Genomic DNA, 25,747 nt, shown 5'->3' with positions numbered 1-25,747 from the left:
CTTTGAGACCTTCAATTTACTTCAAAGAATGAATGCAGTGAAAATACCGGAAGCTCACACAGACAGAGGGTTTAAGAACAGGACTGTCAGCTTGTAGTGGCGAACATACATTGTTGATCCTAATGAGCACACCTCACTAATGAAGGCATCAGCCCTGTTGTGTCTCCAGTGGCACACTGGGCAATGTTGCTCCTACTGCTGCAGATGCTTTTGTTTTCATCGTTTCATTTGACTTCTTAAGTAGCCTCTGGCAGATAATGAATCTTAGTACAATGCTGTTTAATCTGGCAAATAATTCTTGTTTATAGGCAACTGTTACAGATTATTTCCACATTTAGCTTTGTTTTTATCAGGAGTGTTAAGCCTCATTAGACTAGGAGCTTTAAGCGGATTCAATTGCCCATGAAACCAGTGCAGTCTGTGCGTCCTCTGAAACTGCCTAAAATTATTCTTGAATCAGGTAACATCACTTACTTTTGGACTTTATGCAAGGAGACTTGTTTGTAGCTGCGAAGTAGGGCAACAGTTGGCCTGGATGCTGAATACTTAATAGAAGGCTATCTTGGCAGTGAATCTGTCCATACTGTATGCAAGTCACTGAATGAATTAACTGGTAATCAAGTGTCATTATGAAGTGCCTAAGAGTGCTGCTACATTAAGCAGACGTCACAAAGTTGGAAAACTCTTCAGTACATTATTAAATGATCTTTATGTAACCTTGTCAATTATGTTCCCTCTGCTCTTCTGATAAAAACATCTAAAGTAGTCTTTTATTTGTCTAAAGAAGGAACTGTACTGCATCTGCACTGCAGAAGAAGATATAGCTGAAATGAAAACACAACATTTTTTTAAAAAGTAGTGTGGCATACAAACCATGTAAGCTGATTTTATAAATATTATTACCATACGAGTATGTCATAAAAAGCACAGAAGTCATTAATTTATGGGAAAGTGTTTTAACCCTTTTTGTGGATTTTTTTTTAGCTAGTTTCTTTTAAGATAAGATAAGATAAGATAAGATAAGATAACCTTTATTAGTCCCACACGTGGGAAATTTGTTTTGTCACAGCAGGAAGTGGACAGTGCAAAAGTTATGACGCAAAAATTAGAATACAATAAGAATAAATACAGTACACAGCTGTACAGAATAGAATAAAATAATATACTATATACAGTAGAATAAAATAGAATAAAAATATACAATAAGATAAAAATAGAATACGAATGCTATATACAACTGAGTAAAAATACAACGATGCCAGAAAAGATTATTGCACTTAGTGTTATTGCACATGTGTGGATGTCTTGTTTCAAAACTTTAGGCTTGCTTAAAACTCCCAAACCAATATTAAAAAAATTATTTGTTTGTTTACTTACAGGCCTCACAAGGGGTGTCATGGTGCTGTCTTCCACAGATTGCTCTCTTTCTGCATTCAAAAAAACCTCCAACTACGAGCCCGTGCATCACCCTGGGGCTCTGCGGCCTCACAACACCTGACTCTGCTGGGCAAATAGCCAGGCAGTAACCTGGATCCTGAACCTTCAGATCAGGCTGGTTTTTTCCAATATTTAATCAGTCTCTTTCACCATATTGATCACCCCCTCTGCTCTACGAGTAATCACCAGCTGGCAGCAAAGAGGGGATGACAGCAGTTCTTGCATTCTGCATATGGATGAGATTTAATCTGTCTGCCATCTCCAACTGGAAGTGTTATCTGGCGGCCGGGAGCACAGGAGCGGAAATGACTTGTTCTGTTCAATCACTGTTCTCTCTCGAACCAGGTCTTTTGGACAGAACCAAGACCTAAAAGATTTAGTTTTTTACAGACGCTCACACAAAGAGGAGGCCGCCGCTTTGATGAGCCTGATCCACTTTGAGTTTCAAGGCAACAGCCTTATCTCTGGCTCTGCTTCATTTTCCGAGTGACAGAGATAATTCTCTTCAGTGTTTCAAGTTGCTGGATCACCCTTGACATTGCAGTTCTGCAGAGCGAGCTTGACACCCACTCTCCGGCTGGCAGTCTGCAGAGAGTCGCATGATGAAACCAGCTCAGACTCAAATGTGACACCCCATGTGCTCTCTGACACTGGATCGAATGTATTTCTTTCCTGCAACACTAAAGAAGCTTGCTAAAGTAAAGCTTCTCTGTGGGGAGCTCCATTGAACATTCAGACTGTTTGCCAAGTTCATTTAAGATTCTGTCTGAGCGTTTCAACTTCAAAAATAAATTCTGGACCAATCCACAGCACACCCACCAATCACTGTCAAATCCTCCCTTGCTTCTCTTTGCACGACAGCTCTGGAGATGTCTTCTCTGTCTCCCTCCTAGATTTGGATGGAAGCGTGATTATGGTCTTCTCTGAGTGGCAGCATCAATTTAACGCAGTAGATCTTCAGAGACCAGAAGATTAATTGCCCCACTTTGTCCTCTTGTTACCTTTTAAGTTACACAATTTCAACTTTGTTTAGTTTCATGGATGTCAAAGCAAAAGTCTCTTGGCCCTCTGTTAACTAAGGGCTTTTCTCTCTCTTCTCTCTTCTCCTCACAACAATGCTGCTGGTGTAATCACTATTGTCTAATCAAAACATTTCAGTAGCTGTGTGAACATTTAGCTACAGTGCATTATTTAGTGCGGCTGGATGTTCTCTTCTTCTGTGCAATGTGGCCTGTACACTGGAGGCAAACAAAACAAGAGCGAGATGTAAAACAGCATTGTTGCCTTTATAGTTTGTTGTTATATAAAATCAGAGCTCAGCGCTAAATCAGACAGTAGACACGGATGGGTATTATTAAAACTGAAGGCGTGACAGTTACTCTCATCCACTGGCATAAGAAGCCTTGTGGCTTGTTTGAAACATGCTGTCAACTCGGATATGATTGGTTGGTTTGTTTAATCTCATCTCATCGCCCCCCTCTGACACCAGCTCTCTTATTCTACCACACACATCCTCCATTTGCACCCCAAATGTTGTCTTTCTCACCATCTGACATTGACGCGTAATACAAGCGTGACATGAGCGTCACTTCTGCTGTGTCAAGTTTTAAATTAACACAGTTGCATACTTTGACTGCTTGTAGAAGTGATCAACAGCTATGTACCTCAATGATTTTTTGCTTAGTGGTTTAAGAAGCACTTAGATCCCTTACATAAGAAGAGTAATTTAAAATAAAAATGTTCAGTATGCAATTTCACCAATATGGGCTCTGATAGTATTCTATGCATTAACTGCTTATTCACACAAATATTGAATCAACCAATAAATTTGCAGCAATCCAGTGTATGTAGACATTATCGAGATAATCTGCTTAAGTTCAAACCAAGCATCAGAAAGGAAGAGGATTTTAGTGACTTTGAATGTGACGCAGTTGTCAGTGCCAGATGGGCTGGTTGGAGCATTTCAAAAACTGATGATTCACTGGGAGTTTCCCATGATAAAAAGGAAACTGAGCAGCAGTTTCCTGGTTTAAAATGCCTCGTTGATGCCAGAGGTCAGAGGAGAATGGTTAGACTGCTTCAAGCTGATAGGAATAAACAGTAACTCAAATAACCACACATCAGTGGTATGTAGACGACTACCTCTGACACACAACATGCTGACACCCTGCAGCAGATGAACTACACCAGAAGACCACACCGGGTGTCATTCCTGTCAGCTCAGGACAGGAAACTGAAGCTACAGTTCAATATTGGACAGTAGAAGATTGGAAAAGCATTTCCTGATCAAAGTTTGATGGCTGCTTCCAGCATATTAACACAGATCATCTCAGACTGGTTTATTGAACATGACAATGAGTTAGTTCACTGCACTCGAATGGCCTTGTTTAATCTGTGCTGTAATGGACTGAGGCAAAAGGAGGTCCAGACTAGTACCAGTAAGATGTACCTAAAATAATTTTGGAACGTTCATATTAAACATGGTCATAGCTTCAAATAATTAGGAACAAATTCAGTAGAGTCCAAGAATCAGAATATAGAGTCAGAAATGAACATAACAGGCCCCTTTTGCTGCTTGGGAACAAATCTGTCTAATCAAATACTGACTTAGGTACTACAGATATGATATCTATATATACTAAAGATATAGGAGATAAAATCTTAATTTGCTAAATATATAGTAGATTACTTATGAGGGTTGTGATTAAAGAGTAATGTGCAGCAAATATCTGCTATAGTTTTACATTCATTCCATCATGATCAACAGTTAGGAGACTTCAGAAATTCCATAAAATCACAAAGATTCTTTGTTTTCTGAAATATTTTTATAATTAGTTACATTTTTTGTTGTATTCACAACATATTTTTTTTATTTAGTATGTGTTCTATTTGTTTTTTATAGCACATTTCTGTATTTCCTTGTGTTTTCTGTATTGCCACAATGTTTCATTCAACTGTGAAAACATGATTTTAAAAAAAATGTTAGCCGCTATTTAAGCTATTTAAACGAGATCAGAACTCAAAATTGGCTGTCTCATAATTACTCCAACTATTCCAACTATTTATATTTCTCTGAAACTTTCCATTATAGAATTACTAAAGAAAACTACTGGTTCAATAATAATAATAATAATGGCAGATTGACAGAAGCGAGGCTGCCATATCGCACCATCGGACCCTCTGGCCGGTTCAAAAAAGTTATACATATATACAAAATTTCAGTAAATCTATTCCATTATTTTCCACCCAGTGAGTACACATAAAGGCATACACAACAATATACAAGTGATGCTTCCACAAGTCAGTCTATCTTGTCATCACTTTGTAAAGAGGTGGGGGAATAATGTCAGTGTGCTCTGATCTGAAGCTTTGGGGGGTTATCAGCCATATACTCTCAGCAGAACAAAGCATAGCCTCTCTTTGATGGCAGCCCTAAGTTAGGAAACATGATTAAAGTGCTCTACTTTCTGTTAAATTCTCTGAGGGGAAACTTGATAAATCTACTGAGCACTAAAAGGACATGGAAGGGAGCAGAGGCAAGAAAAAAAAATAAGTGGGAGGATTGAAGCAGTAGCTTTTCAAAGTCTATCTCATCATTCAGTCTTTACTTGTTATAAGAGCAGAGAAGCATTTTCCTGCCTGCACTCAATAATCGGTTAACAAATAAAGTTATTAAAATGTGTGTGAAATTGTTACACCAAAGAATCTTCTCACAGATTCTTGAAATGGATGAAAACGTGTCTCTCATTCTCTGTGCTAAATGCTTTGCATGAAAGTCGTGGTGCTGTTATTTGCAATTATCATCCAGGTCCTCTTTCTAAATGCTAATCATTTTTTATTTTCCTGCGCCTCAAACCATTTCAGATTGTCTGTCTGACATTTTACATTGTACTTGTGCCTCAGACTCTTTCTGTAAATGTTTCCACTTTGTCTGAGTGAACTAATTGATGTGTGCAGCTGAACAGATGTCTTTTGTCTTAACGTTTGTGCATTATGTAACCACGATAATCCCCCACATCTAGGTGGTATAGGCAATTTGATGATGATGGGCAGCTACACCTGCAGTGTTTTTCCCAAATCGCAATAGGCCTGCACTGTAGAGTTTTAAAAATGCACACTCACACTGCAGGCTCACTGTAAGACACTGTATTTATATTTCAGAGGATAAAAGTGGAAAGACTAATTTTATATAGGATATATTGAGCCATTTAGAGCCATTTGATTAAATGAGGGTGTATTTCCTGCTCTTGTCATTCAGTATAGCACATTCCTGACTCCATAAACTTTGAGAGTTTTTAGTATTCAGGTTTGCTCTCCCAGGTGTGTACTGCCAAAGCTGTCAGGATGCGACACTTGAGAAATTCATCACCATTTAGCTCCAAACACTTTTCAAAGAAACAGCCCATATTTTAGGTGGTTGTAAAATCTCCCAGAATATCAGCAGAAATATTAGCAGATCTCATTTAAATGAAGAATTCTGCCTTCTAAAAATTGTGTAACCATAATCAATAACTTATTTCCTATAATAGCTAATGGCTCACTCTTAGGTGAACCATTAGCTATTATAGGAATCATTAGAGGCTTCTCTAAACAACTAACTCTCCCAGAGCTGTATTTTGTAGAGTGGAAGTAGTCTGAACTCGAGCGGCTCATTCAGTCACCCAGCCTACTCATTATCCAGTGAATCTGTGCTCCTGTTCAAGACCAGCATCTATTTTTGGTACCAAATAGAATGTTATCACTATAAGAAGCAACTATGAGAGAATGCCTGACTGCACAGTAATAAAGGCAGGCTATTTTCTGATAGCCCCTCTGTCCGTGTCTGTATATAAATGTTTGCACATTGTTGTAACGATTATCCTGTATAAAATAGGGGGGAAAAAACATAATTCAAGCTTTGCCTCTGAGCCAATTATTCCATCTTCTGCATATTTTACACATGCTTCTTGTCCCAGATTCAAAAAAGCCCCCTGGCTGAAGTCATGTTAAAGAATTAAGGAGAGATTTATTTATTTTTAAATAAAGTATGAACTGTCTTCAGGGTCAAAAGAGAAAGAAAAGAAGAAGAAAGAAAGCCAAAAGAGGTTGTTTTTGAAGTTGAGTGACTCTGGTTTTGTTGAGAGGACTGCACAATAATCCCATCACGTTTTCATCTCAGCTTCTGTCATGGCTTGAAGCTTCCTGGCATCCCACTGAACTCGAACAGTTGTCTGGCCTCCAAGACTCTGCACCTGAGCAATAATAAGTACCAGGAACATTCAGGTAACAAAGGCTATTCCTGTGCTGTTCCTTCCCCCTTCTGCTTTTTCCATCTAATAGAGGAGTACTAGCAATGTAAAGACACCTTTCAGAACTTTTACTTTTTTAAATATACATAATAATTTAAATTCAGAAAGATGATGTAACAGGTTTAAGTGCAGACACAACACTTCAGAGGAAAGGCTTATTATAATCAGAGAGGAGGCGAAGAGGAGGAAGTGCCAGCAGGCCTGAACCTCATCTGTTGTTTTTCTATTCATTATGCTTTAATGATCAAATGCCCCCTGGTGGTTCAGATAAGTCATGTGCATTTTAAAACCTCTGTCATCTCTTATAAATAGCTACGTTTTTTTTTCTTTTCTGTTGTGAGTTGTTGCGAGTTCCTCTTATCTGTCTGCATTTATCTTCAAAAAGGTTCCTGAGTCTCAGCAATAGGTCCAGATAGGACAGTGCATGCATGCATGGCTCAAGACTATCACTGGGTTGCCAACAGTCACATTTCTGCCAAGTCTTTAAAATGTTCGTGATTTCACAATAGTGACACAATTACAATGTGTAAAATATCACTATTAAATGTCAGCAGATTCCATACTGCAGTCAACGTAATTCTGTTTTCTTAACCCTCCCAATTCAAATGCATAATCACAGCTATGGTGGATGCTGTAGGACAAGCAAATCTGGCTGCCGTTCATCTGTAGAGAATTCAGGCTGTCATTCTGTTTTTCATCTCACCTGTCAGGTGCCCACATATTTTTATAGTAGTGGAGGCTGTAAATCCTTGTGAAAGGAATAGATGAGTCGATAAAGTTCACTTTTCTTTAATGACAGCAATAATGAGCTGAGTTGTTGAAGAAATTTCTGTCAGTAAATGCTGCTGTTTTTGTCACTGTTAGCTTCTATTAGCCTCTGTTAGCCGGAATTAGCAAAATTTTCTTTAAAGTTGATCTAACATTGTTGGACTCGCACACTTAGCAAATAAACTGTCATATGATGTGACAGTGTATCCAAACTGTTTATCAGAGATAAAGCTTGAAACGTGAGCCAAACATTAGCTAGCATAGCATTAGCTTATAGCCATCTGTTTTTGTTTAGCAAGCTCATTTGTAACTGTTCAGAGACAGGAGAGTTGCATGCCTAATCTGCTGACAATAAGTAATTGCAACAATATTGAGAATAAATAAGCATATAACATTATGAATCATACTAAGAAACTATGTAAATGGGTTTTTTTAACGAACAATAAATGATCTAAACACAATTCAACGGTGTATAATCTTGTTTGCAACACTAATAGTCATGAGGGATGCCCAGATGGGGTTTGTTAAAATGTAATTAGTAAGCTTGGTATACAGTAAACTTTGTATAAAGGTTTCTCACTCAGTGTAAATTATACATGACAAAGAGCACATACAATATAGTAGTTCATGAATACAATGCAGGAGTTATTCTAATGGCCACGGGTGTCACTGGTAATAGTTTTCTGGTAGCTTTCCAGTTAAATTCTGAACAATGCTCCTTTACTTACCTCTATACAAAGAATCATATTATCACCACTTACCACATATCAGTACATCATCCCATCCCAAAAACTGCACATGTAGAACTGTGGTTTTAAAATCAACTTTGCTTTTCAGTTGTTAGAAAATAATGGATGCTGTCGACCTAGTTTGAGTAACAGAGGCCATTATCATTGTAAAACACGTTTTGTGTTCCCAGCAGATTAAAAGCCCATTGGGAGAAAATGCTTAGGGAATGGTCACAATATGTATAGCTCAGTTAATAGCTTTCTGTGAAACCCATTAAAGTACATTTCTTTTTGTGACCTAGCGTGCATATAAGGAGCTTAGGATCAATCATGTCAGGTGATATACCCTAACACTCCTGAGTGTGGCTTTCTCATGCAAGAACAAAGGGAATAAGCCTTTGTGTAACCAAGCCTGTAAGATTTGCAGCATAAAAGACCCTGAAATCCATCAATCACAAGGGGCATTGACACACCCATCAACACAGAGCAAACAGGACCAGCCATGAAACTAGAGCTCCCTCTAAAGTAGGCCATCAAGTATTCATTCTGCTGTGATAAGCCAACACCTATCAGGTGTGATGCAGTCTGTACTGATTTCACCTGGCTTCGTGACGGCTCGCCCTTGCGGGAATCTCTGCTGGTGAGGAGGAGGAAGGAGTCCAACGACTGGCTCCATGCATATTTCATGAAGGTATTCCAGTTTTAGGGTAATTCTTCTGTGGCTTGAGTAAGGCTAATGACAAGCAGCCAAGATTTACACTCCATATCAAATGTGATTGCTGTAGTTTTAAATAATTTATCAGTGTAGTGGCTTATTAATTGTTCCCCTGCAGAGGCTTTTACTGACTTGTACAAGTGACATGGCATGAAGAGTTGTGAGTTATCTATCCGAAAAGCCCATGTAATGCGTTATTGAAGGTCTCCACTTAACTTAAGGCTGATGGCTGTAACATTTACTGTGTAAATGCACACACAGACGTTAGGCAGAGAGTGCATGAAAAAAAGGATGATTAGTAATTTATTGAAGTTTAAAAAACAGAAAAAAAAACATTGCAGTTTATGCAACTACATTAAAACAGACCATGAACATATCATGTCAAATTGGCAGTGATCATTTTCTGACTAATAGAATTTCAGTCTGAAAACACAGGCTGATCACAACACGGACACACACAGCATGCGTTACAATTGAACCAGTGGATTCTTGAACTTAAAGTAAGCATTATTTTAATTTTCAGTTCAAATTTGGATTCTTTTCATAATTCATTAATTTTGTAATGCAAATATCATAGAATAGTACAAATTACCCACCAGTTTCATCTCTAAACAGTTGTTTTAATGTGACTAACCTACAGATTATCAGATTTTCACGGAACAATATATATATATATATATATACACATACATATATGGGAAATACATTTTTAAATGATTTCTGCTCACATTGAACAGATGTTGTTTTTTACTTATACATTTTGACTCAGTAAACTCAGTTCCTGCTGTTGTTTCTATGACTCATGAACAAGCTAAACGACTTGTGATGTTACAGTAATAGCCACAATATGCTCAGTTAAATGTAAGCATGCTTTATTTACAGCATTTCATATGTTTTGAGCTCATCCAGCCAAAGGACCGATGAGCATATGTGATAGCAAAGTGTCCACAAAGTATCTGTCTATCTCACCGGAGTTCACAAGAATTGTTGATACTTCCTCTGTATTTGTCAGAATATACTCAAACTTACAGCGCACACAATGATCCCCTAATTGGTCTTCACCCAAAGTGTAACCAAGGTTTAGGTCATTTTTATAATTTTACAGGCACTGTCATTTTCACAACGTTGCTACTCCTCCTATATTATTGATCATATTTTAGTGAAACATGAGTAATTTGTCCTCGATATGACTGTGAGCTTTCTTGACTTCTTAAAGGATTTTAGAACATAAACTGTGATGTATCATGACTGAAAGATAGCATCATGACTATGTTTTTCTGTTGTTCTCTTTTCCACGAGACTCTGAAGGATTTGGCACCTCAATCGTGACGCTGTGGAAATGTGTTCAACGTGTTCTGCTTTGCCTGAGAGTATTGGTGGATTCCACTGTATTTCTATTGTTTATGAGTTGCCTAAAATAGATCAGCAGCTGGCAAACTAAATGTAAAACTCAAAAATGGTTGCCCATTGTTTCTAGCTTTTGACTGACACAACATTTACTTGAGGTCAAGCAACAACCGCTCAAGAACTAGGTGAACATTTTGGAAAATTGCCAGATTTGCTTCATTGCCAATAGTGAGAAGAAACTGACAATGCTCTTAACTTTTTACCTGCTGGAAATATTAACAAGTCACGTGCAAGACTTAAAAGTGCTTGGAGGTTTGTTTTGTTACCCTTGACAGGCCCCACACTGTAGCCTCATATAAAGGCACCCTTTTTTATCCAAATTTGAGCAAGAAAGCAAATCAAATATTTTCCTAAATATTCCTTTAACACATGGGCATACACTCAAATGTGCATGAAGGGCAAAACAAGCCTAACTTAGGTCACATAAGGCAACAGTGAAAAGTTGCACTGGGCTCTAATTCTTGTTGCATCTGCTGTAGTAGCTAAATATGGTGTTGTCTATCCACCTGCGGAACTTGGACACAGCAGTGTAGACTCCAGGAAACTGAGCATCAGCACAACCTTTCCCCCAGGACACGACACCATAGACCCGACCATCGCAAACAAGTGGACCCCCCGAGTCCCCCTGATACCACAGGATGGAAGAAAACATTAGGGATGACATGTTAGGCTACGGATGTCTTTACTCAAGTCTTTACTAATTACTCAACAAGAAACTTAAATATCTCTGATTGATATTCTATGACTTGCTCTGTAGTTCTGTAGCCAGAGCCTTAAATAATTTTCTTGGGCTGTAGAGCGGTAGCTGCCTTTCGCTACCAGTAAATTTTCTTTTACAAAATGTAATGTCCTTTTTTTTTAATGACTAAATAAATGAAGATGTAGAACAATATTACAGAAAACAGTCTGATAACTTTCAAAATGCTGTTATGCAGTAGCCTAAAAGTTGCAAAAAAGAACACACAATATTTTAGACACTTAAAGTATGCCTTGCAAATACAAATACTCTGCAAATGCACTTTCTGAGACAAGCTGAAATAAACTGCAAGCCAAATTGACACAAGGTTAATTTGAGATTTTTTATGAAAATCAAAAAAAGGGAGAGATTTATTGACAGAAAGAGCAATGGAGTCCTATGCCTGTATTTTTTATTTTTATATCAAACTTTACCCAATGGATTAGTTTTTATACAAGATGCAGCTTTATTGTGAGCTTTATTGTATGCAGAAATACAAATACATATGCATAATATGTGTTTTTCATTCTGTCCTTACCTCCAGTGCCCATTTCTAATTACAAAGTATCTACTTTTAGCTGCTTCCTTAGTCGCAATGGGTCACCAACGGGATGCCCTCCCTGATGACAAAGATGATCCCAAAGGCATATCTTTTCCTCCCTGGCGATTTTTCACTTGCTAAGCGAATGTGTAAACTATTAAACTATGTAGCCATTTAAATATAACTAATATTTATTTTGAGGTACAAGCTTCAGATATCAGTCTCTTGTCTCGTGGAAGCAGCTAAGAGTTTGGGTTCAATGCATATACCATGGCCTGTTGCAGTAACTTAAGGAATGTGTGTAATTAAATGTGTGAGTTCTCTTGGCCTTAGTTTTTTTGTTTTGTTGTATCTCTGTTACTTTCTTGCCTTCCTGCCTAAAGCCTTCCATAAAATGCTTCCTCTTTTTTTCCCCTTCTTTCTCTAAACGGCCAGAGAAAAGATTCCAATTGTTTGGCATCAGAGGCAACAATCCCTTAATGTTATTACTGGGATTCCCCCACTTATCTTGTGGGTTGCAGTATGTTGAACCATATGGCATACCTGTCATAGTGAACTGGTGCTACGTAAATAAAAAATGACTTGAAAGGTGCTGTAAAACTGTTGCCATGTTCATATCCTGAATTTTAAAAAAGCAGAGATGCTCTTACCTGACAGGCATCTTTTCCACCAAGACTGTAACCAGCACACAGCATGTTTTCTGTGATGTTGCCACTAAATGACTCACTGCTGTTACATTTTTCTGTGGAGACAATGGGGAGCATTACAGTTCGGAGGGTGGAGGGGATCGGGCCTCCGCTGGGATTTGTGTATCCCCAGCCCGACACACGACACAGTCTGCCCTCTGCAATGGGGGCGCCCTGTCTGGGCAGTAGAGTGATGGAGACGTAGCTGTTCAGATAGAATGGAGCCCTCAGCTGAAGAGATTGTAGACAATGTGATGAGTTAGACACAAATGAAGCAACATGGTTTAAATAAATAAAACTAAATAAAATAAAAAGAAACTAAATAAAATCAATGTATTATGTACCTTAATAAGCATAATATCACAGTTGTTTGTGATTTTGTTGTATGAAGGATGTGGCACCAAAATGTGGGGAAGGATTTCTTGCTCTGTGCCCTCATATATAGAAAGAGAGTAGTCTCCTCCAACAATCATCATATTTTTCACCCTGTTGATGAAAATATGAGAAATTACATCTTCTGGGTCAAATGTCTGTAAAAGAAGATTTAAGATAAGATAATATAAACTTTTATTAGTCCCACACATGGGAAATTTGTTTTTATCACGGCAGAAACTGGACAATACAAAGTTAATAGCAGCAAAAATTAAGAAAAACAACAGAATAGAATAAGATCAAATAGAATAAAGTACTATACAAAATAGATTAAAATACTATGTGACATCAGAAAATTGCACTTGGTATTATTGCACATTGGGGAGACTAGGCGAAGGCTACCATGTCATATTGGATATATGTGTGTGTGTCTGTCTGCACGTGTGTGGTCATCTGCAAAGTCTTTCTGCTTGTAGAGTCTGACAGCAGTTGGAAGGAAAGACCCGCGAAATCTCTCCGTCCCACATCGTGGGTGCTGCAGCCTGCCACTGAAGGAGCTGCTCAGTGCTGTCAGAGACTTCTCCATGGGGTGGGAGATGTTGTCCAACAGGGATGACAGCTTAGCCACCATTCTCCTGTCACTCACCACCTCCACTGGGTCCAGGGGGCATCCTAGAACAGAGCTGGTCCTCCAGATCAGCCCGTTCAGTCTCTTCCTGTCCCCAGCAGAGATGCTGCCGCTCCAGCAGACCACACTGTAAAAGATGGCAGAGGCCACCACAGAGTCATAGGTCTTCAGGAGTGGGCCCTTCCCTCCAAAAGACCTGAGCCTCTGCAGCAGGTACAGCCTGCTCTGCCCTTTTCTGTAGAGAGCACTTGAATTGTGAGTCCAGTCCAGTTTATTGTTTATTGTACACCAAGGTACCTGTAGCTATCCACAGCCTCAAAGTCCAAACCTTGGATATTTAGTGGTTGCAGTGGAGGATGTTTGTGCCTGCGGAAGTCTACCACCAGCTCCTTGGTTTTTCTAGTGTTGTTCTGGATGTAGTTCTGCTGGTACCAGTCCACAAACGCTTGGGTGACTTCAATGTACTCTTTGTCGTCCCCATCAGTGATTAGGCCAACTATTGCAGAGTTGTCAGAGAATTTCTGCAGGGAGCACTGGGTGGAGTTGTGAGAGAAGTCTGCAGTGTTGATGGTGAAGAGGAGCAGAGCCAGAACCGTTCCCTGTGGGCCCCCCCGTACTGCAGACGACCCTGTCTGACACACAGCACTGATTTCTCACATACTGTGGTCGGTCGGTGAGGAAGTCCAGTGATGGTCCGCTCCTGAGTTGTCCAACTTGTCCTTCAGGACTGTGGGAAGAATGATGTTGAAGGCACTGGAGAAATCAAAGAACATGATTCTCACAGTGCTCCCAGAGGTCTCCAGGTGAGAGAGGGAACAATGCAGGAGGTGAATGCCATAAATCATGTAATGGCGCTTTTCGTTTTCTTCTGTTTATTTTTTTCTCATTTTCTCTGCATGCACTCTGAAAACCTCTACAGTTATATCAACACAGGCAAGCTGATTTCTTTCAACTTTTTTTCTGTAAATAAGTCATAAATGCAACAGAAGCCTAAGGTCTGTAACTCTGATCTATGACACTGCCTTTTATCACAGGTATAAAAGACATTTTGGCATGTCACATCAAGAAAACCACACATATAAGCATAACAATGGGCGACTGCCGAATCTTTTTCACCTACTCCAGTTTCAGCGTCAAGATACTTTACATGCTGGCTGCTCTTAAATAAAACAACAGAGTAACTGTTCTTCTTAATAGTAACAGTTGTAGTTTTACTACAGTGACAAATCCAGATCTTGGAGTTGGAAAGACCTATTGAGTTTTATGCTTAGGGGTTTACAATAACATAATAAGGGGAGGTGCACAGGTGTATTTGTGTTAAAGCTGGCTTTGATCCATTTGGGTGTTTCCTAGTAAGCTATGCCAGTAAACTAGCATGCACAATCCAAGTCCCTGGAACATGGACACTTAACTGGAGTGTGACCCTATATTAGGGTTATTATTTACAGAAAGGCTTTTCCTGTTGCAACATGGTATATTATATGGAAACAAACAGTAATGACACCCTTTAGCTTGAAACTTAATCATTTTTTAAAAAATGGTGGCAAATAGTGATATAACACCTTTTGCCAAATTGCACAATCAGCAGTTAAACAACAACGTGTAGTTGTGTTTTTTGGCTACGGTTCACAAACCCAAAACAGAGGTAAGAGAAAATAAATGAGTAGTTGATAACTGGTACAAATAAACATGGTAAAGTCATGTTTTGTTGCCTGTAACACTGGAATCATTTTCCTGATGATATTAAACAGTCCTTGCGTCCAACTTTATCCAGGTCTCAACAATTTTCTTCCTTATATAAATTTTACCTACTCCAAACATACACATCATACACAACATCTTTTTAGCTGTAGAAGTGATTTTTTTTCCATTGCAGTACAAAATAGTTTATTACATATTTTGTAGATTTTCTCTCTGTTTTGTTTTTTGTACTTTTTTTTTACGGTGTTGTTATTTGCATTTGTTTTATCATTGCATTTTATTAACTCCTAAAGTTGTATTTCAAAGTGAAATCCAAGGAAGCCAATCGGTCTCAAAATAATTTCCTAGAAAGCAAAATCTTGGGCCATGTCATGGGGATCATTTACACAGCTCAACCAAGAGGACCAGAGGGTGTAACGACTCTGTTAAATAAACATTATCTTTGGGGCAGGTTCATATTTTCATCATTCTTGTCAAACTGTCATAAAGTCACTGACTTAGGGCTCCTCATCCTGCCTACTGTAGCTTCTTTGCCGTCTAACCACCAGTGAGCTTGGATAAATATTTAAGTCCTATGACTCAATACTTGAGTTTGACCATACTCGCTAGCTTACCATTTAAGGTAATGATGGGGTTAGGGTTGTCCTAACCCGAGCTAAACTGGCATATGACAGGGCAGTAAATACATTAAATACTCTCTATGACCCCTATTCCCCCTGCCACTGCAAAGAGAATAGGGGTCACAGAGGGGCAGAACACTGTTATATGCCAATCAAATGTATCCTGTGCTCACATTGGCAGAGTAGTTGCTTCATAGCTCCTGGGATCCCACAAGTTACAAAGCAACTATTCCAAGGTTGCATGAAAAGACTAGGCCGTTTGGCACAGTTTAGTGCAGGCTAAACTGATTAGTTTGCAATTCTCTGGTTAAGTTTAAAGTAATGCATTATGTTGCACTGGTGCAGAGAGGCTGAAATGCATATACTATTATATATTGTACATATATTTATTAGTTTCAGATGTAGCCATTCTTGTATTTTGCTTGTTTACATTATTGTATTTTGCACAACTCTGTTGCTTGTGAAGCTCGCACACAAGAATTTCACTCACATGTGCTGTACCAATGTACCTGCACATGTGATGTGACAATAAAAGTGATTTGATTTGATTTTGATTTGAGGCTGTGATGTTTATGTTAGGTTACATAAAGGGTAGCAGACCATACAAATTTTTATGTGATTCATTTCTAAGTCCATTTAGTGATTTGTTAAATAGTAGAAGTAATTTAAAATATATCTTTTGTGACCCTGGAAGCCAATGGAGCGTTGCACCTTTCTGAATGAGCTGTAATGTCTGATTTTCTTTTTTGTTTTGTGTTGCTACCAAGACACTGTTACAGTAGTGTAATGAATGTGCGAGTGAGTTTTTCTGTATCTGCTTTAGACAGACATTTTTATTTGTATTTTACTTTATTTCAAGACATCAATAGGCAGACTTTGTAATTGTTTTTATGTGGCTGAGGTCCATAAATTCATAAACTCTATAGATTTTTTGCCTGGTTTTAGGATTTCAGTATCTGTTTTCTAGATTCTTTTTATCCTTTTTTTCTTAGGCAAACATCAATCGCTTGCCTCAAAGCTTTGCTTCGTCAGTGTTTTTTTTAATTTTTAAAATTTTAATTTATTTTGCCCATTCGCTTGAAACTGCCAAATGTATTTTTATGGTTTCTTACACTTTGAGTTGCCTCTGTTGTGTGATATGTGCCTTCTATCTATAAAAAACATACTGATCTGTGAAGTTTTTTATCACACTGCTGTAGGAAATCATAAGCCAAGATACATGTTAATGCAGAAATGTAATTTCTGAGGATGCTTGACAACAGATTGGAAGTTGGGAAAACATTGTGGTTGTGTTTGGTAAAAAGACAAGAAAGCGCAGAGTTGTATCTGTCCTTCTTTACCTTGTTCTTGTTAAGAATTATAGACAAGAGATGGTTATACTTGTCATGTAAAACAGCAATTTCCAAGTTATGCAGTTTGATTGTCCATCCATCCATCCATCCATCCATCCATCCATCCATCCATACATACATACAAAAAACCCCAAAAAGATTTTTTAAAATTTGTCATTAATGAAGACATTTACATTTCATTAAAATCTGGTTGCTAACATTAAATTGGAAGTCTGGGAGACAGAGCTGCCTTTCTGCTGATATATTAATAATTAACTGCTATTAATGCAATAAAGCTTTTTGACATCAGTTGCAACTGTTTGTTGATAGGGAAATAGGCGATACTGACATTTGGAAACTGTAATTTATCAGTTTGCTGATTTGCTGCTAAAACCTTAGAATATGGAATGGGCACAGAACATTGTCTACAAATATTGCTTCCTTATCTTCAAATTGTTTGCAATCTAAATAAAGTATTCTGATCGGTCGTCATGATCTGTGTCAGATTTCAGTACAACAAAGCTCCATTGTTATGGTGCGCTTTTATCGTTGCCATTAGCTTTCTTTCAGTCAGGATAAGCCACAGATCTGACTGTATGATATGAGTTGAAATTACAGGATTGAGAAGTCAAATTGAGGCTATCCTATATCAAGAGGCCTTTTCTTCCTTACAAAAAGTTAAATCTGAACACAAAGACATGGGGTTTTGTGTGATGTGTGACTGATTTTAAAACTCAATCAAGTCAACTTTGCCTTAAGTTATAGAACTTTTTTAATCCATAGGGGTAAATCGACAGGAGAAAATTAGCTCACCCGATGTTACAGTGTGCTGCTGTGACTACCCAGTGCTTATTAATCAAGAAACCCCCACAGAAGTGCTTTCGTTCCAATGTCTGTATCGACACAATATACTTGATGGAATGTGGAACCGGTGCATATCCTCCCACTATTCGTTCCTCTCCAACATTCTGACCTGCAACACACAAGCAATGACAAATTTCAGCTCGGATTAGATTTAGAGAAAGAAACACACAGAACAGTCCATAAGGTGTTGGTGTAAACCACACTGAGCTAACTCAGTTGCTCTTTTTTAGTACCTTTACAAGATCAGTGCAAACTATTCAGGTCATAAAGAAAACCACAGAGGATTTCACCGCACAGTTGCTTTGTGGCTCAGCAGATCAATGAAAAGCAATCTCATCTCCGAAGTACTTCACACTGGCTTAAGTGAGGATAGATCTGACCAGAGGTGTGGACTCGAGTCACATGACTTGGACTCGAGTCAGACTCGAGTCATTAATTTTATGACTTTAGACTTGACTTGAAAAAATGTTCTAAGACTTGTGACTTGACTTGGACTTTTACACCAATGACTTGGGACTTGAATTGGACTTGAACCGGTTTACTTGAAAAGACTTGATATTTTACCCCAAATATAAAATTTAACATGCATATTATATGGAGATTGAAAATGTGACGTCATTCACGGGTAGAACCGCAAAGGATTCTGGGAACTCGTGGCAAGCGGTACTAGCGCACGCAGGCTTTCAATTAAAATCAGTCACACAGCGATAAAAAGAAACACAAAAATGTCAAGAAGCTGTTGTATTATTAACTGCAATATCCGGTCGCATGACAGCCACGGGAAGCCGACGGGTAAAGAGATCGGTTGTTATCGGATTACGTCGTTGAAGAGAAATTGTTCAAACCATGTTTCTGAAGTAACAAAGAGGCGACTGGATTGCAGCCATTCAAAGATCAAATATAACGTCCCAGAACACTCCAGCTCACAGGTTAGTCTGCTCCAAGCATTTACACAAAGGTCAGTCTGCTGTTGTAGTTAATGCGTCATTTTTCTTAACATAATTGGTGATATAGGTTACAAGCAAGTCTGGCGCTGAACAGAAATTGTCGCGCTATGCTCCTTTATTTATTGTGCATAAATAGTAAATTGTCCTGACACAATATTGCGTTTCGCTTCTGTTATTATGGTACATTGACAAAAACACATACTTTTATTCACAGGATAAAACAGGTTTTTTGTATCACTAATTGCCCAGTACGATTACAGCATACAATATTATTGTCACTGCTACATTTCTGTGATGCTACCAGAAATTATTTCCACTACTAATTAATTACCGTTGAGCTCAAAGGTTATATTAATAAACGGTTAACGAATGTGTATTTATGAAGACGATTTGTGAGACTGGTAAACTTATGATACGTACGATGGTCTTTCGTTCTACACGGTGCATTTCAAGGTCCTGCACCCATCCGTCGGTAAACTGTACCTGGGCTTGTTGCAGTGACCGGAAGTTACTAAACTTCATGAGTGTATGCACTCACTCCAAGAACCGTATAATTATAAATATGCATATAAATATGCTACGATGAGATAGCTGACTTCATCTAACTAGCAAATGTTTTCCAGGCTACGTTGGTGATACAGTTTTTTTTATGTGTATGATATTTTTGTCATGCGATTTTAAAGCTGGTCCTACAACCGCATCCAAGAATAACATGCAGCGTATCTCAGAACTGTCGGTGAAAATTATTCTTGGAGCTAAGTTTAATTGAGCTGCATTTTAAAGAGGTGCAATTTCACAATTTGTGTGTATTTTCTAAGTTCACTATTTTGTATGTGTTGAGAAAAACACAGATTTTAAAATTACATGGTCTAATATTTACATTTAGCATATAACTGCAACATTATTTTTTCGTTTGTTTTTTTTAAAGACTCGAAAGGACTTGAAATTCAAAGTTTCAGACTTGTGACTTGACTCGGACTTTTACACCAGTGACTTGAGACTCGACTCTGACTTGCCTGACATTACTTGAGACTTGACTTGAGACTTGAGGATAAAGACTTGAGACTTACTTGAGACTTGCAAAACAATGACTTGGTCCCACCTCTGGATCTGACTGCCTGTTTGGTGTTTAAATGAGTTTGAAGGTAACACGTTAACTCAATTTGGACCGGATCTGATTAGCTCATAAACAGAATCAACCCTCCAAAGGACACCTGGGCGAAACACAAATAGAAGGCCTGAACTAGCCCACAATCTATCTCAGTCTGCCTAAAGGAAAAGGAGAACACCATCAGTTTGGACGTCTCCAAAATGCTGCCCACGACCACACTCAAGGATAAGCTGAGTATAGCTGATACTGGAGTAAAACTAATTCTAATTGGAAGCTGTGCTTGTTTGGGAACACTCTTTGGTGTTTACAATGCTTCTGCCCCTGACTGAGCTGCTCAGTTTTATATTTTTTCACTTCGTGTATTTGTGGCTTTAAATGCTGCTGAGGACACTGCAATCACATCTTTTCCCTTGGACCTTGAAGTTTTGAATAATGTGAGGACAAATAAGATGAAAAGAACTCACAGAAGCACTGTACAGCGCACACACAGAGACAGATTTCAGCACTTACAGAATTTAGAGCAAATTTTCTATCATGGATTGTAACTTAAAATTAAGTGTTTGTATTCTTGGTCAAGCTTGCTGGTTGTGTTAATGGGGCAATGTATTAAATATGTCTGAGATTAGTGAACAGCCATTGTTTTCTGCATCACCTTATCATTATCTCATCACTGTGGAGAAAATTTCCTCCACTTTTTTACAACATAGCTTTAGTTCACTGAACTGTGTGGCAATCACTTTTGCACAGCTGTCTCATTTAGGTTAAGGTCTGCACGTTGACTGGGCCATTGCTACACCTTGATTTTTGTTTTCCAGTTATTCTTTTGGAGACTTGCTGCTGTGCTCAAGATCATTGCCCTGTTGCATAACCCAGTTTCACTCAAGCGTTAGCTGTTGGACAGATGGCCTCATATTTAATGCTAGAATACTTTAGTATACAGTGGAGTTCATGGTTGACTCAGTGACTGCAAGGTACCCAAGCCCTGTAGCTACAAAACAAAACAGAAAAATCCATCAGCACACCATCATGGGTTTTTGCAGTCTGTACAGTGCGCTGTCGGATCACTTCTGATTTATTGTCTTAATCCCTATGGAAGCAGTAAGAGTACAGATATTTTTAAAATGTTTAAAACTATCTGTTCCACATCATATTATTGCAGCATCATGTTATTATTAGTGTTTGATGGGTTTAAAAGCTACTTCGGCCTTCAAAATTGTCATTTGAATAGTTAGGAGCAGTGTAGTGGTGCAGTTGTTAGCATTGTTTCCTCACAGCAAGAAAGCCCCAGGTTTGAAATGCACCATCTGTCCAGGGCCTTCCTATGTTTTTCTTGTATCTGCATTGTCTCCACATACTCCAAAGACATGGAGTTAGTGGGGTTAGGTTAACTCGTGATTCCAAATTGCCCGTAGGTGTGAGTGCGAGAGTGAATGGTTGTCTATCTCTGTTAGCCCTGCAACAGGCTGGCGACCTGTCCTAGCCTTCCTCTTGCCTTATGGCATCCGGGATGGGCTCCAGACCCTGAATTGGATAAGTGCAAGAGAATGGAAGGATGGGTTTACAAGCAAGGCCAACTAAAGCCTTGGTGTGAACCCAAAGGTTCATGACAGAACAAGTCTAGACTATTCGTAGACATAGGATCATTTCTTTGAAAGCGTTTAATAATTAGTGCTTTCTTGTGTTTTTCTGTTTAATTACATTCAAAATTGATCTCAAGTGGTTCATAAATGAGTCTCCAAATTGTCAGTGTGGTGTGGAGATATGTTATATTTTACCAAAAGATTAGATAATTCTATAGTCTTATAAGAAGTGACACTTTGGTACCAAGTTAGTGTCTGAACTACCCAGGGAACTATCAGGGAAAGCTTTGATGCAACCTTTTTCACTCGAAAATATAATTTTGCCTAATAGATAATAGAAAGAGAAAAATGTGAATACCTAAAATATTTGAATTATAATGACTTTAGCAATTTTACAATGTTGAGCTACGACCCCACATTTTCTAAAATGTTCCTTAAGGCTCACAAAGCATCTATATCGCAAATATTTGAAAATTAAACAATGAAACCAAAATTGTAGATCACAGTAACCGAGAGAACCTTTAGGCATGGAAATGCTTTCATCTAACCACAGGCTATAATTAGTAGCTGGGGTGGATCTTAACAACAAAATGGTAACTCTATAGGCTACACTACACCCAGCAGTGACTGCGTGTGAGGTTAACACACATGTGGGTGTATCAGAAAGCATTATGCAAGATCATGGAAGTAAACATTTTAAGATTGGGTTTCTTTGAGTGTTTTGTCTCCTAAACTGTAACTAGAAATAGAAGAAAATTGAAAAGATTAAGAAGATAAGATTAAACAGTGATAAACTACAGTTTTTTCTTTTTTTTAAAGCTCAGGTTTGGGTAAGTCTTAAACCATTATCCAAATGATATTTTATGCTGCTTCTTCTCAAATCACAGACCTGCTCAAGATCTTTATCAGAATCTCCTTTTTTGGTGTCTTTGTGACATAATTTCCAGGCACAAAGGCAGGTGTTGGCCACAATTATTTATTGTTATTTGTGTTGTTAGACTGAATCTATTGTTACTGAGGTTTCAAGTTCAATTCCTTTTCAAAAGCCCTGTGTCTCAGGAAGATGTTTTGGCTGTAACAGTTTACATGCTACAAGATGAAAGTATTTATCATGTAATAAGAACCATTTAAATTTCATTAAAAAGAAGAAAAGAGTTTTAAATGAAATGATTACCTGTAAATAAGAACAGTTATTTTAACAAGAAAGCAGTCATGTGTCTTTTTTACTGTGAAATATGATCATCTTTTAAGATTAACTCAAATTAATGTGCACATTTATTTCTTCCTCTCCCTGCTACCCAGATGGAAATGGCTCTGAGTCACAATTTTTCTCTTCACAGATCATCAGAACTGCAAGTGCACAGCTAAAAGGGATGTTTTAAAAATTATTAGAAGGCATACCCTAATGCTATATCTCATGCATTTGCAGCACATCCTAGAAGACACCCAGTCTACTTTTGTTTTCAGAATGTTAGCCCATCACAACATCACAACTTTCACTTTGTTCGTTATGATCATATTTTTGTGAACTTTAAATTGGAGAAAAAGAAGCTTACTCACAGTTTACAGCCAGGACTTCCAACAGTATACAAAACAATAAATATGGCTGGTCCATAGTGAGACAAAGGGCAGCACAGTCTACTTGCAGCGAGAGGCTTAACCTGTGTGCTACTTGTCTGATCTTAGGGGGAAGGCATCTCACCTGCACTCTCAGGTTTCTTATAGTTTCTGTTTCCGTTTCCATGGTCACCACTTTGTCCTAGACCGATTTATAATTGAAGCTCCATGGCACAGTTGCTTGACTCACCTCTTCCATGACCCACAGAAACTCACCCAGTTTATTGTTGACATTTTAAGAACAGCTTGATCAGCTGCTATGAGCCTGTTCAGTTTTAGTCATGTATTATTTAACAGCTACTCTGATGATTTAGCCCTGTCCAATATAGCATCCCATAAGTCCACATGATTGAAGCTCCTAATGTGGCTCAGATTGGCTTCTGTCATATTAAATGAGGAAAGATTCAGTATGCGTCTTTACCATTCATGAGAGTCTCCCTGCACTGATATCTCCTGAAAGGATTAATGAGGCTTTTGACCGAAGTTGAGCAGCATAAGCTTTCGTGTCAGACCAGGTCAAATAAGCACTGCTGCTCAACATCTATCCTCAGTCTGGGTGTCATTAAAAATGGAGCACAGCTAAGCCTTGTCTCATCACAGTCACCATCCCTCTGTGGAGTTCCTGACCTTAGCTGGCTAATAGCCCTCTCTGTTGCCCTCATTGCTGCTGATAGCTAAAGCCGTGCTCTTGGTACATCTGTCCTCCCTTGAGTGCTGACAAAGGTGCTTTTTTTCTGCATGACCCACTCCTCAGTTCACATGCTGCTGCCATGTTCATGGTTGCCACTTCCAGCTCTTACAATCATCTGACTGACATTGAACTAAAATGTTACTTACCACAAGACTCTAATAAACAAATTTCCTCCTATTTTAAATCTATTCACTTACTATAAAATATGTCAGCTGACTTGAATTAAAGACTTTCCTTATTTACATTAGACTGGAGCTGTTATACTTTTCCTTATTTTCTGTTACAGTGGTGGATGCTCATGTTAAACATGGCCAACATTTCAAATAATGAGAAGCGATGAAATGCAAGTAATCCTCATGAATTAAAACCTCAACTTTCAGACAGCTCTAAAGAGCCATTTTCAATCAATTATTTTATTTTTCTGTCTCTTTATGATGTCATGAGAGAGAGGATATCCTTATTATGGTCATGTCAGACATACAGCTCTGGCAGATTTAAGTCTGCTGTTTTGTTTGCAAGGGGCAGCAAATCAGAAGAAGGTTGACTTAAAGGGTAGGAAGTGAATGAAGGTTCTTCATCAAGGCCAAATATAAAATAAATAGGAGTTATCTTCACCTGTTAGTTATGCAAATCAATCTCAAGTCCAAGGACAAAAAATAAATTAACAATAAATGTAACTATATCTATGAGACATTTAAAAGTTATTTAAATGTTTCATGCTCGCTAATGCTTTGTTAGCATGTGCTATTTGTTTTTAGTTAACTGTCATGTAACACTTTACAAAGGTTTATTGATGTAATTATGATTAGAGCTGTGTCATTGTGTTACCACTGTTCATAAATAACTTATAAACCCTTTATAGAGAATAGCAGACCACTACATGTTTTAATACACTGCTCATAGATGTTATAATCTGATGTAAATCCTTTTTATATCAACAGTGTTTATTATATTACATCTATTTTATTGTATTATTTAAACTTGATATATGTTTTTGTTTCCATATGTCAGCAGTTATGAACAAATAAAGGGTTTGAACGTGACTTTCTTATAATTGCTGACATGTTTCACTGATAACTGAGGTGTATAATTTCACTGACATATATTGTTGTTCAGTAGTCAGACAGGTTGGCACTGAAGCCTTATCAGTGTCAGTATCAGCATCATCATTTCTTGGTACCAGTAACTCAGTACTGGGTAGGGATGGGTATCGTTTAGGTTTTATCCGATACCGGTGCCAAACCGGTACTTTTGAAACGGTGCCGGTGCTTAAACGGTGCTCAAACCGGTGCTTAAAGAATGGAGAACACAAAATTGGTCCAAAAACCTCTCATGTTCAGCTGTTTTTTTGTAAAAAGATAACAATGTTAACCTTTTCTGCAGCTATGGGGCATATATGGTATCACTCTTGGCTGGAAGCAGTGCTTAAACAATGGAAAAAACACAAACTTTGTCCAAAAACCTCTCATGTTTAACTGTTTTCCACTTTTTCTTTGGTCATTTTAGCCTTTTTGGCCAGGGTGAAGGGAGCATCTGCCATCAAACAAGAAGACAGCTGCATGTAACTACAACGGTGTTTGCTAGTTCACCTTACATGCATTAATGTAGTAACATGGTTAGCCTACTCAACGTAAATTACACACGGACAACATTAAGCTACTCACGCAGAGAAGAACGGCTGCTGCTGCCATCATCATCCGTCATCTTTTCTGCTACACTGGCAGGGCAAGGGGCCAGGACTCTACTCTTCGGGTTTTTGGGGGATGTTGCTAACTCCGGGTCCGATAACAGGCAACCCACCTGCAGTAGATGTGCTCGGTGTGAGGTCTCGCAGCAAGCTATCAAATACAGTGTTTTTTTCGGCTTTTAAAAAAAACGCTATGCGTCGCCAGGTGTTTCATCGGATTTGAGGTGTTACCTCCTTTGCACAGTATCAGCTTAAAGCACTTGTTGTAGGCTGCTGAGTTTGCATCTTTTGC

General features: G+C 38.4%; 1 protein-coding gene across 3 annotated transcripts in view; it reads right to left on the bottom strand.

Annotated features, from left to right (window-relative positions):
- Positions 1-23,139, bottom strand: part of LOC308407180 (trypsin) — a 37,060-nt gene extending 13,921 nt beyond the window's left edge. Inside the window, exons 1-5 of one of the 3 annotated variants that reach the window (XM_080898696.1) lie at positions 23,021-23,139; positions 17,772-17,931; positions 12,651-12,792; positions 12,271-12,537; positions 6,543-6,668 (exon numbers count right to left, since the gene is read on the bottom strand). In XM_080898696.1, coding sequence (XP_080754822.1) covers positions 6,579-6,668; positions 12,271-12,537; positions 12,651-12,792; positions 17,772-17,931; positions 23,021-23,075 — 714 coding nt within the window. In that variant the 5' untranslated portion in view covers positions 23,076-23,139 and the 3' untranslated portion in view covers positions 6,543-6,578. Of the gene's footprint in view, positions 1-6,542; positions 6,669-9,212; positions 10,969-12,270; positions 12,538-12,650; positions 12,793-17,771; positions 17,932-23,020 lie in introns of those variants that run through there. The other 2 variants (XM_080898695.1, XM_080898697.1) reach the window with 2 other exon arrangements.
- Positions 23,140-25,747: the final 2,608 nt, after the last annotated feature.

This window comes from Rhamphochromis sp. 'chilingali', assembly GCF_963969265.1.
Source record: "Rhamphochromis sp. 'chilingali' genome assembly, chromosome: 12".
Classification (NCBI taxonomy): Eukaryota; Metazoa; Chordata; class Actinopteri; order Cichliformes; family Cichlidae; genus Rhamphochromis; species Rhamphochromis sp. 'chilingali'.
This window is presented reverse-complemented; position numbering and strand designations above follow the sequence as displayed.